General features: G+C 42.9%; 1 protein-coding gene across 1 annotated transcript in view; it reads left to right on the top strand.

Moving 5' to 3' along the window:
• The window catches only part of GRIN2D (glutamate ionotropic receptor NMDA type subunit 2D), a 456113-nt gene that overhangs the window by 369369 nt on the left and 62187 nt on the right, over positions 1-24557 (top strand). Inside the window, exon 11 of the mRNA XM_044277508.1 lies at positions 18177-18364. Coding sequence (XP_044133443.1) covers positions 18177-18364 — 188 coding nt within the window. The remainder of the gene's footprint in view (positions 1-18176; positions 18365-24557) is intronic.

Here is a 24557-nt window from a genome sequence, read left to right as displayed (position 1 = left end):
ACTTTAACACAATTAAGGTTGAATGGACATTTACATCGAGCATTTTCATTCCCATTGTTTGGAATCCATCATCACCCAAGGCTCTTGATATATATTCTATAACTCACCCGTATTTTATCTATATCTATTTTTATTAATTATTTTAAGAACATGTGTGTTTTATGAATTGTTTGCCTATATTATTCAATAAACTGTGAGGTACATGTATTTGGAGAGTGCCCAGTATTTTATTTACATATATATATATATATATATATATATATATATATATTCACACACACACACACACTCACCTAACTGTTATATTTCTTTTTAATGCGATTATCTAGTCAACCAATCACATGGCAGTTGCTTCAATGCATGTAGGGTTGTGGTCCTGGTCAAGACAATTTCTTGAACTCCAAACTGAATGTCAGAATGGGAAAGAAAGGTTATTTAAGCAATTTTGAGCATGGCATGGTTGTTGGTGCCAGACAGGCCGGTCTGAGTATTTCACAATCTGCTCAGTTACTGGGATTTTCACAACCATTTCTAGGGTTTACAAAGAACGGTGTGAAAAGGGAAAAACATCCAATATGTGGCAGTCCTGTGGGCAAAAATGCCTTGTTGATGCTAGAGGTCAGAGGAGAATGGGCCGACTGATTCAAGTTGATAGAAGAGCAACGTTGACTGAAATAACCACTCGTTACAACCGAGGTATGCAGCAAAGCATTTGTGAAGCCACAACACGCACAACCTTGAGGCGGATGGGCTACAACAGCAGAAGACCCCACCGGGTACCACTCATCTCCACTACAAATAGGAAAAAGGGGCTACAATTTGCACGAGCTCACCAAAATTGGACTGTTGAAGACTGGAAAAATGTTGCCTGGTCTGATGAGTCTCGATTTCTGTTGAGACATTCAAATGGTAGAGTTCGAATTTGGCATAAACAGAATGAGAACATGTATCCATCATGCCTTGTTACCACTGTGCAGGCTGGTGGTGGGGGTGTAATGGTGTGGGGGATGTTTTCTGGGCACACTTTAGGCCCCTTAGTGCCAATTGGCCATCATTTAAATGCCACGGGCTACCTGAGCATTGTTTCTGACCATGTCCATCCCTTCATGACCCCCATGTACCCATCCTCTGATGGCTACTTCCAGCAGGATAATGCACCATGTCACAAAGCTCGAATCATTTCAAATTGGTTTCTTGAACATGACAATGAGTTCACTGTACTAAAATGGCCCCAACAGTCACCAGATCTCAATCCAATAGAGCATCTTTTGGATGTGGTGGAATGGGAGCTTCGTGCCCTGGATGTGCATCCCTCAAATCTCCATCAACTGCAAGATGCTATCCTATCAATATGGGCCAACATTTCTAAAGAATGCTATCAGCACCTTGTTGAATCAATGCCACGTAGAATTAAGGCAGTTCCGAAGGCAAAAGGGGGTCCAACACCGTATTAGTATGGTGCTCCTAATAATTCTTTAGGTGAGTGTATATACATACTGTATATTCTGCATCTATTATACAGTGTAATAGATGCAGTGGACACAGGTATGTAGTATACCCAGCAGTGTACTGATATGTGAGGTACAAGGTATAATAGATGCAGTGTGTACAGATATATATTATATACAGGAGTATACGGATACGTGAGACATGATGTATCCAAAGAATAGTCAGCACTCAAAATGTACTAAAAGGTCATGACCCGTTTATTCCCAGGCGACATTTCAGCCCACACACTGGGGCCTTTGTCAAGCAGAGTGCTCCAATATATTCGCGATTGCAAAATCGGCACTAATGATGCAAATAATTTGGCGCAATACGTGCAATTTAACATTTTAACAGGTCTGACTACTTATTAGTGATTGGTGCACTAAGTATTGTTGTGAACTTGTGACATAACAGCCCTATGTATGTATGTATGTATGTAGCATACATACATACAGCACTATGTATGTAAGCATGCATGTATGGACAGCAGAACCACTACTATCAGCTACACTATATCACTATCTAACCTACACTGACTATCCCCCACTAACTATCTGTATTATATATAAAAACTAACTAACTATCTAATGTAATGACACAGGAAAGCAGAGAGCACAGTAATGACACTGCTGTCTCTCTCAGATCTGCAAAATACTGCATACCAGGGCTGCTGGGGAAGTTCTTAAATAGTAAGGGGTAGGCTGCTTTCCTATTGGTTGCTAGGGATGTTGCTAAGCTCAGGATCTGGGGATATTCTGCTATACTTTTCTGCAGATCCTCTCAAGCTATGTAAGATTTGATGGGGACCATAAATAGACAGCCATTTTCAGGTATATATATTTCAGGTACTGTATATGAGATATTTAATTGGGTAAAAAAAGGAGGGCTCTGGCGGGGCCAATTTCAAGGACCTTCACAGAGTTGTGCCCTAAGCAACTCCTGTGTTGTATTGGCTGTGTTTTTACAGTCATTGCTTTGTTGGAAGGTAAACCTGTGATGCAGTCTGAAATCCTGAGCACTCTGGATCAGGTTTTTATTAAGAATATCTCTGTGTAATTTGCTCAATTCAGCTTTCCCTCAACTCTGACCAGTCTCCCTGTCCCAGCTTTAGAAAAATGCCCCCAAAGCATGATGATGCTATCACCATGCTTTATTGTGAGGATAGTATTGGGCAGATGATGAGCAGTGCCTGGTTTCCTGTAGACAGTGGCATACCACCCATATAGGCAGACCACACAGCTTGTGGCAGGGGGGTCCAGAACGCATGGAAGGCCCTGCCCCTACCTCTGTATTATGTACTATGATCACTGCCTACTAATAGTTACATAGGGCATTGAGGCGGCCCACTTGTCTTCCGTCCCGGGCCCTGCTTTTCCTCTGTTCAGGTAGTAAGGTGTGTGGGCGGCTTCATCCTTACTCCCCTATATAAGCCTCGATAGGATCTGTTATCGTGTCACGCTCAGGTTGGTTCAGTTCCTATGACAACCATGATGCTTGGTTGGTTGTCACTTTATATTTCCCCCACACGTTCCTTTCCGCCAATCACAACGCGCCTGACCCCCGCCCCATAATTGCAGTCAGCAGCCAATCTCTGCCTGCGGGTTTCTAATCTAGACTTTTATTGGCTAAGGGGAGGGGATTCATTGGGCCAATCGTCAAATCGGTGAGCTCATTTTGGTCTCCTTCTGTAACACGTGTAGACCTAGAGGTAGGAAACTTCAAGCTTGCGGCGTGTGGAGTGTGTTGCGCAGGTGACAGGTGTGTGCTGCCTGGCATCCTGATGTTACTTGTGTTGGGGGCTATTGACTTAGCTAGCCATGGTCTGCAAGCTGTGACTGTTGTTGTTGGCTGCAGTTCAGGGTTTGCTGAGAGTTTCAGTCCTCCCAGTAAGTTCAGCCCAAAAACTGCTGGACAAGGTACAAGGTACTAAAAATTGGTGCAAAGGAAAACTAACTTAGCTGACTGACTATTACCCAGAACATGCACACCTAATGGAATGTGGATGCAGAGACCTTTAACAACAAAAAAACACTAATAAACTTTCTAATTCTCCACAGACCTAATAGGACACTTCAGTAGTCCCACTGATCTTTGTTTATAAGCAGCCACCACATGACAGCTGCAGCTAATCGGTGGCCTGTTGTCATGTGCCCTACTGTAAGCATCATGGTTCCCATTGCTGATTGGTTATACCAGTAGTATCACACATGACTGCTGAGGACACTGATTGGCTGCAGCAATCACATGCAGGTGAACTGTAAACAAAGACCAGGGAAACAAGTGGATTGCCAGGTGATTGCACAGGTGAGCACTAGGGTTGATAATCGAGCACCATAGTGCTCGGGTGCTCGGGGGCTCGGGCCGAGCACATCAGGATGCTACCGAGCACCCTAGCACAATGGAAGTCAATGGGGAACCCGAGTATTAAACCAGGCACCCCTGCTCTGAAGTGGGGAGGGTGCCTGGTTCATAGGAAAAGGTCAGAAATTGATGGAAACACAACTAAAATGGTTTGGGAACAGCATGGGGAGGATGTCTGGATGCATTTTGGACTCCCAGTTCGCTGCTGGGAATTATATTGTCCGAGTAGTACATATGCCACTTTTACAGACTGACAATAATACCCACCAAACCGAAGGTAAAATCGATTTTAGAGGTAAAATTGTTAGGAAACATTCTTTCCTGTATATTTACTTGTATATAAAGTGCAAGTGCTGCTAAAAGTTACAAGGAATAGGCACTCCGATACAACCTGTATATCACATAAAGGAGGGCCTCATTCACAATGTGGTACAATTGTTCAGATAGTAGAACTCCTACACTCATAAAGCCTATGCAATATGTGAAACGGCTGCCAAAAATTGCAAGGAACCTGCACTCCAATACACCCTTTGTTACACATAAAGGAGGGCATCATACACAGCCTTGAAAAGTTATGATCGATGGCCTGCTGGTGACCCTCAAAAATATTTGTATCAAGGGCCTGCTGATCTGACCATCTAAAACATTCTGGGCGAGGGCCTGCTGCCGCTATGGTGACTCTAGATAACCTGGGTCCGATCGCACGTTCCAGTGACGGCGATGATCCATTCAGATGTCTGCCTTAACAATTTTCAATGTTATTTTTAGCCCAAACCATGTAGACTATGGGTAATGGGGAATCATGGTTCGATTCCAGAGAGTGAGCGTGAGAAACAGCTATGGCTACCACATCCAAGCAAGGCAGCATGCGCGCAAATGACCTATTAGGTATAGTTAGGTGAGGGTGCAGGTGATCTGACCCTGTAAAAGATTTTAGGTGCGGGCCTGCAGGTGAGCTGACCCTGTAAAAGATTTTAGGTGCGAGCCTGCTGTTGAGCTGACCCTGTAAAAGATTGTAGGTAAGGGCCTGCAGGTGAGCTAACCCTCTAAAACATTATATGCTTTGGCCTGCTAGTAAGCTGACCCTGTAAAAAAATATATACGAGGGCCTGCTGGTGAGCTGACCCTATAAAACATTGTAGGTGAGGGCGTGCTGGTGAGCTGACCCTTTAAAACATTATATGCAAGGGCCTGCTGGTGAGCTGTCCCTGTAAAGCATTGTAGGTGAGGGCCTGCTTGTGAGCTGACCCTTTAAAAAATAATATACAAGGGCCTGCAGCTGAGCTGACCCTGTAAAACTTTATATGCGAAGGGCATAGATGCGAGGGCATTATATGCGACAAATAAGCATGTTGATACGGTATGATGGAAGAGGAGAAGAAGGATGAGAAAAGGAGGATTCAACCATATATCATTGTTTGTGGTGGAAGGGGTGCATGGGAATACAGTGTATTCAGTACATTATAAACAACACATTTAAAGTGTCTATGTTCAACAGCTATCCTCTGGTGGAGTCGAGAAGTCATGGTCAATCCAGGCCTTGTTCATTTTTATCAACCTGTCAGCATTTTCAGTTGACAGGCAGATACGCTTATCTGTTATAATGCCACCAGCAGCACTAAATACCCGCTTAGACAAAATGCTGGCAGCAGGGCACGCCAGCACCTCCAAGGCGTAGAGCGCCAGATCGTGCCACGTGTCTAGCTTGGACACCCATTAGTTGTAAGGCACTGAGGGATCATTAAGTACGCTGACACGGTCTGCTATGTACTCCTTCCCCATTTTTAAAAATGTTTCCCTCCTTGTGACACTAGGCCAGCGCATCAGGGTGAGGTTGAGGGCGCTGGAGGGGTGTCATGAAAATGTCCCAGGTTTTGGAGAGTGCTGCCCTGCCTCTGTTGGAACTGCTGTGTGTTCCCCTTGTGTCCCCTCCTCGGTTGGATAAGGAATTACGGACTCTGCCGCCAGCGTTATCAGATGGAAATTTTTGGAGCAATTTTTCAACAAGGATCTTCAGGTATTGCACTGTTTTGCTCGTCCTCTCCACCAAAGGCATGAGACATGAGAAGTTTTCTTTGTAGCGGGGGTCGAGAAGGGTAAACAACCAGTAATCCGTGTTGTCTAAAATGCGTATAATGCGCAGGTCACGGGAAAGGCAGCCTAACATGAAGTTAGCCATGTGTGCCAGAGTACAAACAGGCAAGACTTCGCTGTCGTCATCAGGAGGATCACTTTCAATCACCTCATCCTCTTCCTCCTACCCACGCTGAACAGATGGAATTAAACTTCCATGGGTACTACCCTCTGTAGCAGAGGCAACCTTCTCCTGCTCTTCCTCCTCCTCCTCCTCCTCATCGTCCAATTCACGCTGAGAAGACGAACTGAGTGTGGTCTGGCTATCACCCTGTGTTATGTCTTCTTCCCCCATTTCCACCTCTTCCCCATGCAAAGCGCCATTCTTAATTGTGAGCAGCGAGTGTTTGAGTAGACACAGAAGTAGGATGGTTACGCTGATAATAGCGGTATCGCCGCTCAACATCTGTGTTGATTCCTCAAAGTTTCTTAAAGCCTCACAGAGGTCAGACATCCATGCCCAATCCTCGCTTGTAAATAGCGGAAGCTGACTGGAAAGAACCATGTTGCAGCTGGTATTCCACTACTGCCCTCTGATGCTCACAAATCCTGGGCAAGATGTGGAACGTGAAGTTCCAGCACGTGCTCATGTCGCACAACAGCTGGTGAGCTGGCAATTTCAAGCACTGCTGCAGCGCTGACAGACCAGCTGAAGCTTTTGATGACTTGCGGAAATGTGCACACACGCAGCGCACCTTCACCAGTAGCTCAGGAAAATTGGGGTAGGTTTTGAGAAACCTCTAAACCACAAGGTTGAAGATGTGGGCTAGGCATGGGATGTAACTGAGCTTGCCAAACTCCAAAGTCACTACCAAGTTACGGCAATTATCAGACACAACCATGCCTGGTTGTAGGTTGAGTGGCTAGAGCCGCAGCTCAGTCTGGTCTCTAATCCCCTGCCACAGCTCTGCGGCGGTGTGCGGTTTGTCCCCTAAGCATATTAGCTTCAGCACGGCCTGTTGCTGCTTCCCCACTGCAGTGTTTCACTGCTTACAGCTACCGACTAATGACTGACTCGTGCTGCACACAGATAAATCCGAGGTGGAAGTGGAGGAGAAGTGGGATTTGGAGCCACTAACGTAGGTGCTGGCGGAAACCCTTATCGACGTAGGGCCTGCAATCCTTGGCATCGGAGGCACCTGTGCCATCCTAGGGTACGACTCACTCCCAGCCTCCACAACATTCACCCAGTGTGCCGTCAGGGAAATGTAGCTTCCCTGGCTGAATGCACTTGTCCGTAGTTAAGTGGACCTTCCCAGTAACTGCATTGGTCAGGGCACGTGTGATGTTACGGGACACATGTTGGTGTAGGGCGGGCATGGCACACCTTGAAAAATAGTGGCGACTCGGGACTGTGTAACGCAGGATGGCCGCCGACATCAGGCTGCGGAAGGCCTCAGTGTCCACAAGACTAAATGGCAACATGCCAGTAATTTGTAAAGCTGCACATTTAGTGCTATGGCCTGTGGGTGGGTGGCTGGGTATTTTTGCTTGCTTTCAAAGGCCTGGGGTAAAGACACAATGATGCTGCACTGGGACACGGAAACGGATGTGGTCACTAACGGTGCTTGCGAAGGTCCAGGTGCAGGGCGGGAGGCATCCGGGCCTATGCCTTTGACAGTGGATTGGCCAGCACGTAACATAGGGGAAGAGAAAGCAGTAGTGTGACCCGCAGGCACAGATTGTGGACCCATGCATTCGGCCCACTTATTATGGTGCTTGGATGCCATGTGGCAGATCATGCTGATGGTGGTGCGGTTGCAAGTGTTCACGCCTCGGCTCATTTTCGTATGGGACAGGTTGCAAACTACTATTCTTTTGTCGTCCGCTCTTTCCTCCAACAAGCACCATACTGCGAAATGTCTACCCTTTGGCAAGAAAGATTTCCCCAAGGGGGTGCTCCATAGAACAGTCGCGGGCCTGTTTGGTTTACCCCACCTTTTCCCTTCTGGCACCCCACTGCCTCTACCAGCCTGTTGCAGTGCTGCAGATCCCTCCCCCTCTGTACTGCTGTCCTCGCTCGGCTTTCCACCTTCCCAGGTTGGGTCAGTGACCTCATCATCCACCACCTCCTCTTCCACTTTCTCACTCTGATCAGCCTCCTGATTTGTTGACCTAACCACAACCTCAGTGATTGGCAACTGTGTCTCATCATCATCCAGCTCATTAAACATGAATTGCCATTCCCCACCGTCATGTTCTTGTGACTGTGGATGCTCAAGAGGTTGGGAATCAGGGCACAAGATCTCATGTCCCTCTTCAATTCCTCGGAATATCCGAGTGTGGGATTACTTGTTTGGCCAGACTGTACATGGTGGGAGGAAGAAGGATCAGGGTGAGGATTGTGTTGACCAGACTCCTGGCTAATGAGACTCGACTTGCTGGAATACAGGGTGGTGCTGGATGTCACTGATATTTTACGGATGCACACAAATTAAACAGGAGAAATTTCGCAGATAATTTAAATGTCCTCAGCGAACACTGTCTACGGAAAAAATACACTGGATGTCACTGATATTTTAGGGATGCACACACTTTAAATAGGAAATGTGGCGCGGATGATTTAACTGTCCGCAGCGGACACCGTGTACAGAAAAAGTGCACTGGATGTCACAGATTTTTTAGGGATGCGCACACTTTAAACAGGAGATGTGACGAGGATAATGTAACTGTCCACAGCGGACATCGTCTACTGACAAAGTGCACTGGATGTCACTGATATTTTAGGGATGCGCACACTACACAGGATATGTGGCGCAAACAATTTAACTGTCCACAGCGGCCTATTATTCGTTATTTAGCACAGGATGCGCTAAAAATATATATTGCTGCTGTCACACACAATAGTCCTTAAAAGGACTTTTGGGTCTTTGAAAAGTTTTTTGTATGAAATCTATTACACTCCCTACACTGTCTTTCCCTTCCTATGCACAGCTCTCCCTAAGGGCTTGTTCACAGGACCGTATGGCTTTGTCAGGGTTTTGCGGGCCGTTTTTAATGGATCCGTTTTTCAGTTTTTTGTTTCATTCCGTTTTTCTGTTCCGTTTTTCCATATGGCATATACAGTAATTGCAAAGAAAAAATTGGTCTGGGCATAACATTTTCAATAGATGTTTCCACAAAAACGGAACCGATGCGGAAGACATACGGAGTATATTCCGTATGTGTTACATTCTTTTACGGACCCACTGACTTGAATGGAGCCATGGAATGTTATTTGCGGGCAATAGTAGAACATCTTCAATATCTTTGAATGGAATGGAAAAATGGAAATATGGAAACGGAATCCATACGGAGTACATTCTGTTTTTATTGCGTAACCATTGAAATTAATGGTTCCATATATACGGACCGAATACGGAACTCAAAAAACGCCCCGTATATGGAACGCAAAAACAACACTTTTTGTGAACAAGTCCAAACACTGAGCAATTCAGCGCAAGTTGCGCTACAAACATTCACTGCCTGTCCCAAAAAAAAGTCACCACTAAATAAAAGCCTTTAGCTTTGATTACGGCACGCATTCGCTGTGGCATTGTTTCGATAAGCTTCTGCAATGTCACAAGATTTATTTCCAGTGTTGCATTCATTTTTCACCAAGAACTTGCATTGATGATTGCAGAGTCTGACTGCTGCGCAAAGCCTTCTCCAGCACATCCCAAAGATTCTCAATGGAGTTAAGGTCTGGACTCTGTGGTGGCCAATACATGTGTGAAAATGATGTCTCATGCTCTGTGAACCACTCTTTCACAATTTAAGCCCGATGTAACCTGGCATTGTCATCTTGGAATATGCCGATGCAATTAGGGAAGAAAAAATCCATTGATGGAATAACCTGGTCATTCATTATGTTTAGATAGTCAGCTGTCCTCATTATTGAAGCACATACTGTTGCTGAACCTAGACCTGACCAACTGCAGCAATCACAGATCATAGCACTGCCCCCAAAGGCTTGTATATTAGGCATTAGGCATGATGGGTGCATCACTTCATCTGCCTCTCTTCTTACCCTGATCCGCCCATCACTCTGGAACAGGGTAAATCTGGACTCATCAGACCACATGACCTTCTTCCATTGCTCCAGAGTCCAATCTTTATCAAGATCATTCAGGATTTTTTTCCCGCCACATTTCTTCCTCGAATGCGACGGGTCCCCACTAGAGTTGAGCGGACACCTGGATGTTCGGGTTCGGCAGGTTCGGCCGAACTTGAAAAAAATAAATGGGGACCCGAACTTTTGAGGACTAAAATGGCTGTAAAAATGTCATGGAAAGAGCTAGAGGGTTGCAAAAGGCAGCAAAATGTGATTAAGAGCATGTTAAATGCTCTGCAAACAAATGTGGATAGGTAAATGAATTAAAAAAAAACATAAAAGACCTTAAAATAATTAAAATTAGGAATGATGTAGGAGGAAGAGGTTGAGGAGGCAATGAATGGGTGGATGTGGCCTTATAGGCTCACGTGGCCACGGTCTAGGTGGAAGCGGCGGCAAAGGAGGAATAGGTAGCCAACACACGTGTGTTATTTTGCATTTTTACGTAGGGCTATCCCCCAAAATATTGGGACATATAAAAAAAAGGAATAAGTGCACTTGAGTACAAGGATGGATGGTTGAGAACTGTCTATTCTGCACAAGGTATAGACAAGTCCTGAGGGAGCCAAGCCTGGTTTATTTTAATGAACATGAGCTTGTGGACAGGCGGCTGCGTCTGTCTGTAATGACGCCTCCTGCTGTGCTAAATACACGTTCAGAGAGTACACTGGCTGCAGTGCAGGCCAGCACTTCCAAGGCATACAGGGCAAGCTCTGGCCATGTGGACAATTTGGAGACCCAGAAGTTGAATGGGGCAGAACCATCAGAACACCGTGTAGGCGTGTGCACAGGTACTGTTCCACCATGTTGTTTAAATGCTGCCTCCTGCTAACATGCTCCATATCAGCAGTTGGGGGCGGTTGTTGCGGTGAGGTGACAAAGCTTTTCCACATGTCTGCCATGCTAACCCTGTCTTCTGAGGTGCTGGCGCTGTCACAGCTGCGTTGGTGACCTCTTCCTCCTCCCCTGCCTTCACCTTGTGCTTCCACTTGTCCCCCGGCGTCAGTCGGGAATGCTCTCAGAAGCGCGTCTACCAGCGTGCGCCTGTAGTCGCGCATCTTCCGATCACGCTCCAAGGATGGCACATTGTCTTTGTAACGGGATCCAGCAGGGTGGCCACCCAATAGTCAGCACACACTAAAATGTGGGCAACTCTGCTGTCGTTGTGCAGGCACTGCAGCATGTAGTCACTCATGTGTGCCAGGCTGCCCAGAGGTAAGGACAAGCTGTCCTCTGTGGGAGGCGTATCGTCTGCGTCCCCTGTATACCCCCAGCCACGCACCAGTGATGGGCCGGAGCCTGGTTGGATGCCACCCCGCTGTGAACATGCTTCATCCCCATCCTCCTCCTCCTCCTCCAGTAGTGGGCCCTGGCTGGCCAAATTTGTACCTGGCCTCTGCTGTTGCAAAAATCCTCTTTCTGAGCCACTTCTAAAAGACTGGCCTGAAAGTGTTAGAGATGACCCCTCTTCCTCCTCCTCCTCCTCATCCTGGGCCACATCCTCTTCCATCATCGCCCTAAGTGTTTTCTCAAGGTGACATAGAAGTCACGACCGGGCTTGAGGCTCACTGGCAGCAACCACTCGTCGGTCTGTTGTTCTATACCCCGTCACAACTCATGCGCGGTGTGGGGCCTTTCCCCCAAACACATCAGCTTCAGAATGGCCTGCTGACGTTTACCCCTGGCTGTGCTGAAGTTGGTGGTGAAGGTCTGTCGCTGACCGGATGAGGAGGTGGTAGAAGAGGAGGAGGAAGCCGAGTAGGAAGAGGAGGCAACAGGAGGAAAAGAATGATGCCCTGCGATCCTTGGCGGCGGAAGGACGTGTGCCAAACAGCCCTCCGCCTGGGGCCCAGCTGCCACTTCATTTACCCAATGTGCAGTTAGGGAGATATAGCGTCCCTGCCCGTGCTTACTGGTCCACATATCTGTGGTTATGTGGACCTTGCCACAGATGTGGTGTTGCGCAGTGCACACTTGATTTTATCCGATACTTGGTTGAGCAGGGAGGGGACGGCTCTCCTGGAGAAGTAGTGGCGGCTAGGAACGACATACTGTGGGACAGCAAGCGACATGAGCTGTTTGAAGCTGTCCGTCTCCACCAGCCTGAATGACAACATTTCAAAGGCCAGTAGTTTAGAAATGCTGGCATTTAGGGCCAGGGATCGAGGGGGGCTAGGTGGGAATTTATGCTTTCTATCAAACGTTTGTGAGATGGAGAGCAGAACGCTTCCTTGTGACATGGTGGAGATGCTTGGTGACGGAGGTGGTGTTGTTGGTGGCACATCCTCTGTTTGCTGGGCGGCAGGTGCCAACGTTCCTCCAGAGGAAGAGGCCGAGGCAGCAGCAGAAGAGGGAGCAGTAAGGGCCTGAGCCCTTTCGTGGTTTTGAAGGTGCTTACTCCACTGCAGCCCGTGTCTCGCATGTAGATGCCTAGTCATTCAGGTTGTGCTAAGGTTCAGAACGTTAATGCCTCGCTTCAGACTCTGATGGCACAGCGTGCAAACCACTCGGTTCTTGTCGTCAGCACATTGTGTGAAGAAGTGCCATGCCAGGGAACTCCTTGACGCTGCCTTTGGTGTGCTCGGTCCCTGGTGACGGTGGCCAGTAGCATACGAACTGTTTTGGCGATGACTGCTCTGCTTTGGTACCTTGTTCCCGCTTTTGCTACGCTGTTGGCTCGGTCTCACCACTTCCTCTTCCTCCGAACTCGGAAAGTCAGTGGCACGACCTTCATTCCATGTGGGGTCTAGGACCTCATCGTCCCCCTGCATCGTCCTCCACCCAGTCTTCCTTCCTGACCTCCTTTTCAGTCTGCACACTGCAGAAAGACGCAGCAGTTGGCACCTGTGTTTCGTCATCATCAGAGACGTGCTGAGGTGGTATTCCCATGTTCTCATCAGGAAACATAAGAGGTTGTGCATCAGTACATTCTATGTCTTCCACCCCTGGGGAAGGGCTAGGTGGATGCCCTTGGGAAACCCTGCCAGCAGAGTCTTCAAACAGCATAAGAGACTGCTGCATGACTTGAGGCTCAGGCAGGTTCCCCGCTATGCACGGGGGTGATGTGACAGACTGATGGGCATGGATTTCAGGCACCACCTGTGCACTTTCTGAAGAAGACTGGGTGGGAGATAATGTGAATGTGCTGGATCCACTGTCGGCCACCCAATTGACTAGCGATTGACTAGCGCCTGTACTTGCTAAGGCCTTACCATCCTTAGAACGGCATTAGGCCCGACCAAATATCGCTGTAGATTCTGGCGGCTACTAGGACCTGAGGTAGTAGGTTCAGTAGGACGTGTAGCTGTGGCAGAACAGCCATGTCCTCTTTCTGCACCAGAGGCTTCACCAACACCACCACCACGACCATGACCGCGTCCCTTATTAGATGTTTGCCTCATAGTTAGCGTTCACCAAGCAAAGTACAAACCGGATTCCAAAAAAGTTGGGTCACTATACAAATCGTGAATAAAAACTGAATGCAATGATGTGGAGATAGGCAAATGTCAATATGTTATTTGTAATAGAACGTAGATGACAGATCAAACGTTTAATCCGAGTAAATGTATCATTTTAAAGGAAAAATAAATTGATTTAAAATTTCACGGTGTCAACAAATCCCAAAAAAGTTGGGACAAGTAGCAATAAGAGGCTGGAAAAAGTAAATTTGAGCATAACGAAGAGCTGGAAGACCAATTAACACTAATTAGGTCAATTGGCAACATGATTGGGTATAAAAAGAGCTTCTCAGAGTGGCAGTGTCTTTAAGAAGCCAAGATGGGTAGAGGATCACCAATTCCCACAATGTTGCGCAGAAAGATAGTGGAGCAATATCAGAAAGGTGTTACCCAGCGAAAAATTGCAAAGACTTTGCATCTATCATCATCAACTGTGCATAACATCATCCGAAGATTCAGAGAATCTGGAACAATCTCTGTGCGTAAGGGTCAAGGCCGTAAAACCATACTGGATGCCCGTGATCTCCGGGCCCTTAAACGACACTGCACCACAAACAGGAATGCTACTGTAAAGGAAATCACAGAATGGGCTCAGGAATACTTCCAGAAACCATTGTCAGTGAACACAATCCACCGTGCCATCCGCCGTTGGCAGCTGAAACTCTACAGTGCAAAGAAGAAGCCATTTCTAAGCAAGATCCACAAGCTCAGGCGTTTTCACTGGGCCAGGGATCATTTAAAATGGAGTGTGGCAAAATGGAAGACTGTTCTGTGGTCAGACGAGTCACGATTTGAAGTTCTTTTTGGAAATCTGGGACGCCATGTCATCCGGACCAAAGAGGACAAGGACAACCCAAGTTGTTATCAACGCTCAGTTCAGAAGCCTGCATCTCTGATGGTATGGGGTTGCATGAGTGCGTGTGGCATGGGCAGCTTGCATGTCTGGAAAGGCACCATCAATGCAGAAAAATATATATTTAGGTTCTAGAACAACATCTGCTCCCATCCAGACGTCATCTCTTTCAGGGAAGACCCTGCATTTTTCAACTAGATAATGCCAGACCACATTCTGCATCAATCACAACATCATGGCTGCGTAGGAGAAGGATCCGGGTACTGAAATGGCCAGTCTGCAGTCCAGATCTTTCACCTATAGAGAACATTTGGCGCATCATAAAGAGGAAGGTGCAAGGCCCAAGACGATTGAACAGGGAGAGCATTCCTATTTCTAAACTTGAGAAACTGGTCTCCTCGGTCCCCAGACGTCTGTTGAGTGTTGTAAGAAGAAGGGGAGATGCCACACAGTGGTGAAAATGGCCTTGTCCCAACTTTTTGGGGATTTGTTGACACCATGAAATTCTGATTCAACATATTTTTCCCTTAAAATGGTACATTTTCTCAGTTTAAACTTGTGTTCCGTGATTTATGTTCTATTCTGAATAAAATATTAGAAGTTGGCACCTCCACATCATTGCATTCAGTTTTTATTCACAATTTGTATAGTGTCCCAACTTTTTTGGAATCCGGTTTGTAGAAAGTGGTTAAGTCTGTTAAAAATATTTAACCACCAATAAAAACCCTGATGTAAGGGTATTGCACAATTTATTTTTAGTTTTTAACTCTATATCACAGCGGTATTTGTGGCCTAAATTTTACAGTAACTTATGCATGTCTAATCCCAGATGTGCAGTATATCAGAGGGTTTTTTCACCCCAGTAGGCACAAAGCCATATTTGTGACATAAAAGTGACACTCACTTATGGATGTCTAATCCCAGATGTGCAGTTTATCAGAGGGTTTTATCACCCCAGTAAGCACAAAGCCGTATTCCTGGCCTAAATGTGACACTCACTTATGCATGTCTAATCCTAGATGTGCACTATATGAAACAGATGTTTTTTTTTTTCACCACATTAAGCAAAAATCTGTATTTCTGGCCTAAATGTGACACTCAGTTATTCACGTCTAATCCTAGATGTGCACTATATGAAACAGATGTTTTTTTTTTTTCACCACATTAAGCAAAAATCTGTATTTCTGGCCTAAATGTGACACTCAGTTATTCACGTCTAATCCTAGATGTGCACTATATGAAACAGATGGATTTTTTTCACTACAGTAAGCAAAAAGCTGTATTTCTAGCCTAAATGTGACACTCACTTATGCACGTCTAATCCTAGAAGTGCACTATATGAAACAGATGGGGTTTTTTTTCACCCCAGTATGAGAAAGCCGTATTTGTGGCCTAAATTTCACAGTCACTTATGCATGTCTAATCCCAGATGTGCAGTATATCAGAGGGTTCTTTCACCCCATTAAGCAAAAAGCTGTATTTCTGGCCTAAATGTAACACTGACTTATGCAAGTCTAATCCTAGATGTGCACTATATGAAACAGATGTTTTTTTTTTTTCACCACAGTAAGCAAAAAGCTGTATTTCTGGCCTAAATATGACACTCACTTATGCGCATCTAATCCTAGATGTACACTATATAAAAAAAAAAGTTTGTTTCTAACCCCAGTAAGCAAAAAGCTGTATTTCTGGACTTGCAGACAGATTATTTTTTCTCACCCCAATATGCCCCAGTATGAGAAAGCCGTATCTGTGGCCTAAATTTCACAGTCACTTATGCATGTCTAATCCCAGATGTGCAGTATTTCAAAGGGTTTTTTCACCCCAGTGAGCAAAAAGCTGTATTTCTGGCCTAAATGTGACACTCACTTATGCACGTCTAACCCTAGATGTGCATATATGAAACAGATGTTTTTTTTCACCCAGTAAGCAAAAAGCTGTGTTTCTGGCCTAAATGTGACACTCACTTATGCACGTCTAATCCTAGATGTACACTATATTAAAAAAAAGTTTGTTTCTAACCCCAGTAAGCAAAAAGCTGTATTTCTGGACTTGCAGATATTCTGTGCTGGTGCACTATTGTTGCATAAAATGGCTGCAGAGCATGTATTAATATTGACAAACTGAAGTAAAAAAAAGTTTGTTTTCAGCAGTAGTTGGCTCAGGGCAGGCTTAAAAAAATTGTGCACTACACTCACAAAACACATTTGCTGTAGATCGCTGAGTAAAAAAGCAGTTCTTCATAAGATTTCTCCCTGATCTCTCCCTCAAGCAGCTGCAGCCTCTCCCTACACTAATCCAAGCAGAGTGATGGGCGGCGCTACGTGACTCCAGCTTAAATAAAGGCTGGGTCACATGCTGCAGTTGGCCATTCACAGCCATGCCAATAGTAGGCATGGCTGTGATGGCCTTTTGGGGCAAGTAGTATGAAGCTTGTTGTTTGGCTGCTGTTCAGCCTTTCAAAAAGCATCCAAAAAGCGCCAAACACCGAACCAAAACTTTTACGTAAATGTTTGGGTTCGGGTCCGGGTGCCGAAAAACCTAAAGTTCGGTACGAACCCGATCTTTATAGTTCGGGTTCGCTGAACTCTAGTCCCCACTATCCTTCCAGTTTTTAATAATGTGTTGGACAGTTCTTAACCCAATTGTATTAGTTTCTGCAATCTCCTTAGATGTTTTCTATGCTTGATGCATGCCAACGATTTGACCCTTCTCAAACAGACTCAAACATCTTTTCCACAACCACGAGATGTGTCTTTTGACATAATTGTCTAAGAAATTAGAAGCAACTCCATTTTTTTGGGGACAGGCAGTGTATATTGCTGATGTCACACACAATATTCCTTAGAAGGACTTTTGAGTTTCTGAAACGTTTTTGTACAAATAAATATTCAACTACACTACCTACACTCTCTGTCCCTTCCTATGCACATCTCTCCCTGACTATGAATGAGTCGAACATGCGTAGTTGAGTGCTATATAGCACCCGATGAAGCGTCTTGGCCAGCCAATCACTGTAATGCCAGTAGTCAACATGGCTTCTGGCATTACAGTGAGGGCAGTACTTACCTGCATGTTTATTGGCTGCGTAGTAGCCAAGTAACGTGCGGGGAGGAGACTCGAGCACATGCGGTACTCTGCTGAGTACCGCCATGTGCTGAGCATCGAGATGCTCGAGCCGAACAGGTGTTCGGCCGAGCATGCTCGATAATCACTAGTGGGTACTAGTGTTATTATTATTATTATTTTAATTTTTTATTATTATTATTTTATAACATTTACTGATCTATATACAAGTTGAATCTACTGTCACCAAAAAATTCTATGCAGTCTGAAAGCACCATGTTCTAAAGCAGGAGAAGCTGAGGAGATTGATATATAGTTTTGTGGGGGGGAAAAATCTGTAAAACCTGTAATTTTCACATTTTCATCTGCGGCCATGTGAAGAGCTATCTGAACAGGAACGAGGGGTTATCAGTGACTGACAGCTATTTCTGTATGCACACTTATACACACAATGCTATCAATCACTTATAACTCCTCCCTCCTGAACCGATACTGTTCACAGAAGGTAGAAGAAGCACAAATATAAATTTATAAATTACAGGTTTTAATCTTTTCCCACAAAAATATATATCAATCTTCTCCTGCTCTATAACAGGATGCATTCAGATTGCATTTCATTGTATGGTGACAGGTCCTTTTTAAGTAATACCATCTTTAAAATACCATGATACTATGTACTTTCTGAATAATTTATGCCCCCTCACCTTCTCATTTTCTTTTATAGGAAACTGGATGCTTTTATTTATGATGCAGCAGTACTAAACTACATGGCTCGCAAAGATGAAGGCTGTAAGCTAGTGACTATTGGTAGTGGAAAAGTCTTTGCTACCACAGGTTATGGTATTGCTCTCCAAAAAGGCTCTAAGTGGAAACGATCCATTGATTTAGCATTACTTCAGTTCCTAGGAGATGGTATGTACCTTTTGGCCCTACTGTTGCTTCTCTTTGTGATTCATATATTACTATAATTTATATATCAGCTTTTATATTTTATATAAAGATACAAGATATTATGTGATATGATATTTATATTAGAGATGTGTGAACTTCTTGAAATTAATTTCTGGGCCAATTCGCTGTATTGCTCCAATAACTTGATTCAGGTCCAAATTGATTCTAATCAGAAGTGCTCTAATTGGCCGGAAAATTGGTATATGAAATGTTGTGGTCTTTCTTTTTTTTTATTTCTTTTTTTAAACATTTTTGTTCTTTCTTCTTGCCACCCACCTTAAGCCCCCCCCCTCCTTTTAAGCTCTTTTACACACTGACAGCAATAGAAAGTAAAGTCAGGGCGACACTGACATATATAGCTAAGTGTAAACACATAGATAGTGATGTTAACAGCTTGTTTAAGAACACATCACACCTTTCCACTTCTTAGGCCTCTTTCACACGAGCGTGACGGATTAGGTCCGGATGCGTTCAAGGTGCGTTCAGTGAAACTCGCACCATTTTGCAAGCAAGTTCAGTCAGTTTTGTCTGCGATTGCATTCAGTTGTTCAGTTTTTTCCGCGCGGGTGCAATGCGTTTTGATGCGTTTTTCACGCGCGTGATAAAAAACTGAAGGTTTACAAACAACATCTCTTAGCAACCATCAGTGAAAAACGCATTGCACTTGCACTTGCTTGTGGATGCAATGCGTTTTTCACGCAGCCCCATTCACTTCTATGGAGCCAGGGCTGCATGAAAAACGCAGAATATAGAACATGTTGCGATTTTCACGCAACGCAGAACTGATGCGTGAAAAACAACGCTCATGTACACAGACCCATTGAAATGAATAGGTCAGGATTCAGTGCGGGTGCAATGCGTTCACGTCACGCATTGCACCCGCGCGGAAAACTCGCTCGTGTGAAAGGGACCTTAGGCTTTTTAATATTAGCTAAACAAAAAAGTTCTAAAATTGTCCCATATTGGGGGCCGATGATGTTTAAACACATACAGTGTTGTCATATAAAAACTATGGCTTGCTGGGAACAAGTGTCCAAAAATGATTCCTTTACGGGCAGATGCCTACCCATATTTATACACACAAATGGTAGTGTTAGGAGAAATAGTAATTTTTTGAACTTGCATTAGGTAATTCTCCCTTTTTTAGGGGAGCATCAGCAATAGAGTGTGAAAGTAGAAAAGGTAAGGTCTAAGGTATGTTAGTGCATAGTGTATTAGTGGCATGTGGCAGCGATAGTAACAGCAGCAGTAGCAGCACAGCTAGGAACAGACAAGGCAGTAGATGTTTGTGTGACTTTGTAGGGGTAATAATAGTAGTATTATTGCTGACTGGGTAGGGCTTACAGTAGTGGCAGTAGGAAATTAGCAGCTGTGGTCGTGGCAGCAGCAGCCATACAGTATGGAATATGATAGTACAGGTGAAACTCGAAAAATTTAAATATCGTGCAAAAGTCCATTTATTTTAGTAATCCAAATTAAAAGGAATTGCATTAATGCAGCTTAAAATTAGAATTTTGTGAAAAGGTTCAATATTCTAGGCTCAAAGTGACACACTCTAGTCATCTAATTAATCCATATCCCCTGAGCAAAGGGTACCTCAAAATTTAGACTTTGGGGTTTCATAAGCTGCAAGCCATAATCATCCAAATTATAACAAATAAAGGCTTGAAATATCTTGCTTTGCATGTAATGAGTCTATCTCTCCTTTTAAGTTGCATTACTGAAATAAATTACCTTTGCACAATATTACATTTTCTTTAGTTAATTAGAAAAAACTTTTTTTTAAACTTTTTTTTAACAGGTTCAGGACCTTGAACGAGAATGCTCGTCCTAACTTGAAGGTACTTAATGCACTAGGACGAGCATTCTCGTCCTAGGGTTAACGTGCTGCCCCACAACTGCTGCCGTGATCAGCAGCAGGGGCCCGGCTGATACGACAGCTGGGCCCCTGCTGTATCTGCCAGCATCGGTGAAAACACAGATGCCGGCAGATTAACCCCCTGTTTGAAGCGGTCACGCTGACCGCAGCATACAGGGGGTTTGCGGCAGCTTGTACATCCTCATCGGGTCCCCGTGCTGCGGTGACGGGAACCGAAGGTTGCCATGGCAGCCCCAATGCCTTGTACAGGCATCAGAACTGCCAGCTATGGAAGCCCAGGAGATCCAGCCCCAGGGCTGGGCCTCCTAGGCAACTGTTAGCGTCTTACAGTGTAAGACACTGACAGTTCAATACACCACAATACAGATGTATTGTGCTGTATTAAAACAGGGATCAGACCCTGTCCATAGTGGGACAAAAATTAAGTTAAAAAATAAGTTAAAAAAAAGAAAGTTTTACGAAAAGTTTCAAGTAATAAAAAAACAAAAATAAACTAATTTTCCCCAAATATAGTAAAAAGAAATTTGTAAAAAATAGGGAAAAAAAAGAAAAGTAGACATATAAGGTATCGCCGTGCCCGTATCGACCGGCTCTATAAACATATCACATAACCTAACCCTCAGATGAACACCGTAAAAAAAAAAAAAATCTGTGCTAAATAAACCATTTTTTGTCACCTTACAACACTAAAAGTACAACACCAATCGATCAAAATTGCGAATGCCCGCAAAAATTGTACCAATCTAACCTTCACCTCATCCCGCAAAAAATTAGCCCCTACCTAATACAATCGCCCTAAAAATAAAAAAACTATGGCTCAAAATATGGAGACACTAAAACATCATTTTTTTTGTTGTAAAAATGCTGTTATTGTGTAAAACTTAAGTAAATAAAAAAAGTATACATATTAGGTATCATCACGGCCATAAGAACCTGCTCTATAAAAATATCACATGACCTAACCCCTCAGGTGAACAGCCTAAAAAAAATAAAAACTGTGTAAAACAAGCCATTTTTTGTCACCTTACATCACAAAAATAATAGCAAGCGATCAAAACGTCATATGCACCCCAAAATAGTATCAATCAAACCGTCATATCATCCCGCAAAAATTATACCCTACCTAAGATAATCGCCCAAAAACTGAAAAAACTATGGCTCTCAGAATATGGAGACACTAAAACATGATTTTTTTTTGTTTCAAAAATGATATTATTGTGTAAAACTTAAAAATAGAAAAGTATACATATTAGGTATTGCCATATACGTAACGACCGGCTCTATAAAAATACCACATGACCTAACCCCTCAGGTAAACACCGTATAAATATCTAAATAAAAACAGTGTAAAAAAAGCAATTTTCTGTCACTTTACATCACAAAAAGTGTAATAGCAAGCGATCAAAACGTCATATGCACCCCAAAATAGTACCAATCAAACCGTCATCTCATCCCGCAAAAATGATACCCTACCTAAGATAATCGCCCAAAAACTGAGAAAAAATATGGCTCTCAGAATATGGAGACACTAAAACATGATTTTTATTTTGTTTCAAAAATGATATTATTGTGTAAAACTTAAATAAAGAAAAGTATACATATTAGGTATTGCCATATCCGTAACGACCGGCTCTATAAAAATTCCACATGACCTAACCCCTCAGGTAAATACCGTATAAAAATCAAAATATAAACTGTGTAAAAAAAGGCAATTTTTTGTCACCTTACAAATTTTTGGTCACCTTACATCACAAAAAGTGTAATAGCAAGCGATCAAAAAGTTATACACACCCCAAAATAGTGCCAATCAAACCGTCATTTCATCCCGAAAAATTCATACCCTACCTAAGATAATCGCCCAAAAACTGAAAAAAACTATGGCTCTCAATATGGAGACACTAAAACATGATTTCATTTTTTTTTTCAAAAATTATATTTTTGTGTAAAACTTAAATAAATAAATAAAAAAAATTATACATATTAGGTATTGCCATATCCGTAATGACCGGCTCTATAAAAAATCCACATGACATAACCCCTCAGGTAAATACCGTATAAAAATCAAAATATAAACTGTGTAAAAAAAGGAAATTTTTTGTCACCTTACAAATTTTTGGTCACCTTACATCACAAAAAGTGTAATAGCAAGCGATCAAAAAGTTATACACAACCCAAAATAGTGCCAATCAAACCGTCATTTCATCCCGAAAAATTCATACCCTACCTAAGATAATCGCCCAAAAACTGAAAAAACTATGGCTCTCAATATGGAGACACTAAAACATGATTTCATTTTTTTTTTCAAAAATTATATTTTTGTGTAAAACTTAAATAAATAAATAAAAAAAAGTATACATATTAGGTATTTACACGTCTGTAATGACCGGCTCTATAAAAATACCACAGACCTAACCCCTCAGGTAAACACCGTAAAACAAATCAAAATAAAAACCGTGTAAAAAAGAAAGCAATTTTTTGTCACTTTACATCACAAAAAGTGTAATAGCGAGCGATAAAAAAGTCATACGCACCCCAAAATAGTGCCAATCAAACCGTCATCTCATCCCACAAAAATCATACCCTACCTAAGATAATCGGCCAAAAACTGAAAAAAAATATGGCTCTCAGACTATGGAGACATTAAAACATGATTTTTTTTTGTTTCAAAAGTGAAATCATTGTGTAAAACTTACATTAAAAAAAAAGTTAACATATTAGGTATCACCGTGTCCGTAAGAACCTGCTCTACAAAAATATCACATGATCTAACCCCTCAGGTGAACACAGTAAAAAAAAAAAAAGACATTTTTTATCACCTTACATCACAAAAAGTGTAATAGCAAGCGATCAAAAAGTCATACGCACCCCAAAATAGTGCCAATAAAACCTTCATCTCACCCCGCAAAAATCATAACTTCCTAAGATAATCGCCTAAAAACTAAAAAACTATGGCTCTCAATCTATGGAGACACTAAAACATATTTTGGTATGAAATCATTGTGTAAAACTTACATAAAAAAATAAAAGTAGTCATATTTGGTAATTTCGCGACCGTGACAACCTGCTCTATAAAAATACCAAATGATCTAACCTGTCAGATGAATGTTGTAAATAAATAAAATACAAAAACTGCCAAAACAGCTATTTCTTGTTACCTTGCCTCACAAAAAGTGTAATATAGAGCAAACAAAAATCATATGTACCCTAAAATAGTACCAAGAAAACTGCCATTTTATCCCGTAGTTTCCAAAATGGTGTCACTTTTTTGGGAGTTTCTACTCTAGGGGTGCATCTAGGGGGCTTCAAATGGGTCATGGTGTCAAAAAACCAGTCCAGTAAAATCTGCCTTCCAAAAACCGTATGGCATTCCTTTCCTTCTGTGCCCTGCCTTGTGCCTGTACAGCAGTTTACGATCACATATGGAGTGTTTCTGTAAACTACAGAATCAGGGCCATAAATATTGAGTTTTATTTGGCTGTTAACCCTTGCTTTGTAACTGAAAAAATTTATGGATTCAAATGGAAAATCTGCCAAAAAAGTGAAATTTTATCTCTATTTTCCATTAATTCTTGTGGAACACCTAAAGGGTTAACAAAGTTTGTAAAAATCAGTTTTGAATACCTTGAGGGGTGTTGTTTTTATAATGGGGTCATTTTTGGTTGGTTTCTATTAAGTAAGCCTCTCAAAGTGACTTCAGACCTGAACTGGTCCTGAAAAAGTGGGTTTTAGAAATTTTCTGAAAAATTTCAGGATTTGCTTCTAAACTTCTAAGCCTTGTAATGTCCCCCAAAAATATAATGGCATTCACAAAATGATCCAAACATGAAGTAGACATATGGGGAATGTAAAGTAATAACTATTTTTAGAGGTATTACTATCTATTATAAAAGTAGAGAAATTGACATTAGGAAATTTGCTAATATTTAAAAAATTTTGGTAAATTTGGAACTTTTTTATAAATATTTTTATTTTATTTTTTACTCAATTTTACCACTGTCATGAAGTGCTATTCGTGATTAGAAAACAGTCTCAGAATGGCCTGGATAAGTAAAAGCGTTTTAAAGTTATCACCACATAAAGCTACACAAATTGCCTGGTCCATAAGGTGAAAAATTGCAGGGTCCTGAACAGTTTTTTTAGAAAAAAATTTGCATTTGCAGCAAATTTTATTCAGCTGGTACCGAGAAATAGCCTACTTATGAACTATGGAAATATAGGAAAAAAGGCTGGCTGTTCAACTACTTAAAAAATAAGGTTGGTGCAGGATTTTGGTGA

This window comes from Bufo gargarizans, chromosome 2, assembly GCF_014858855.1.
Source record: "Bufo gargarizans isolate SCDJY-AF-19 chromosome 2, ASM1485885v1, whole genome shotgun sequence".
In the NCBI taxonomy this organism is placed as follows: Eukaryota; Metazoa; Chordata; class Amphibia; order Anura; family Bufonidae; genus Bufo; species Bufo gargarizans.
The sequence above is the reverse complement of the archived record's forward strand: the minus strand, read 5'-3'. Positions and strand labels throughout refer to the sequence as shown.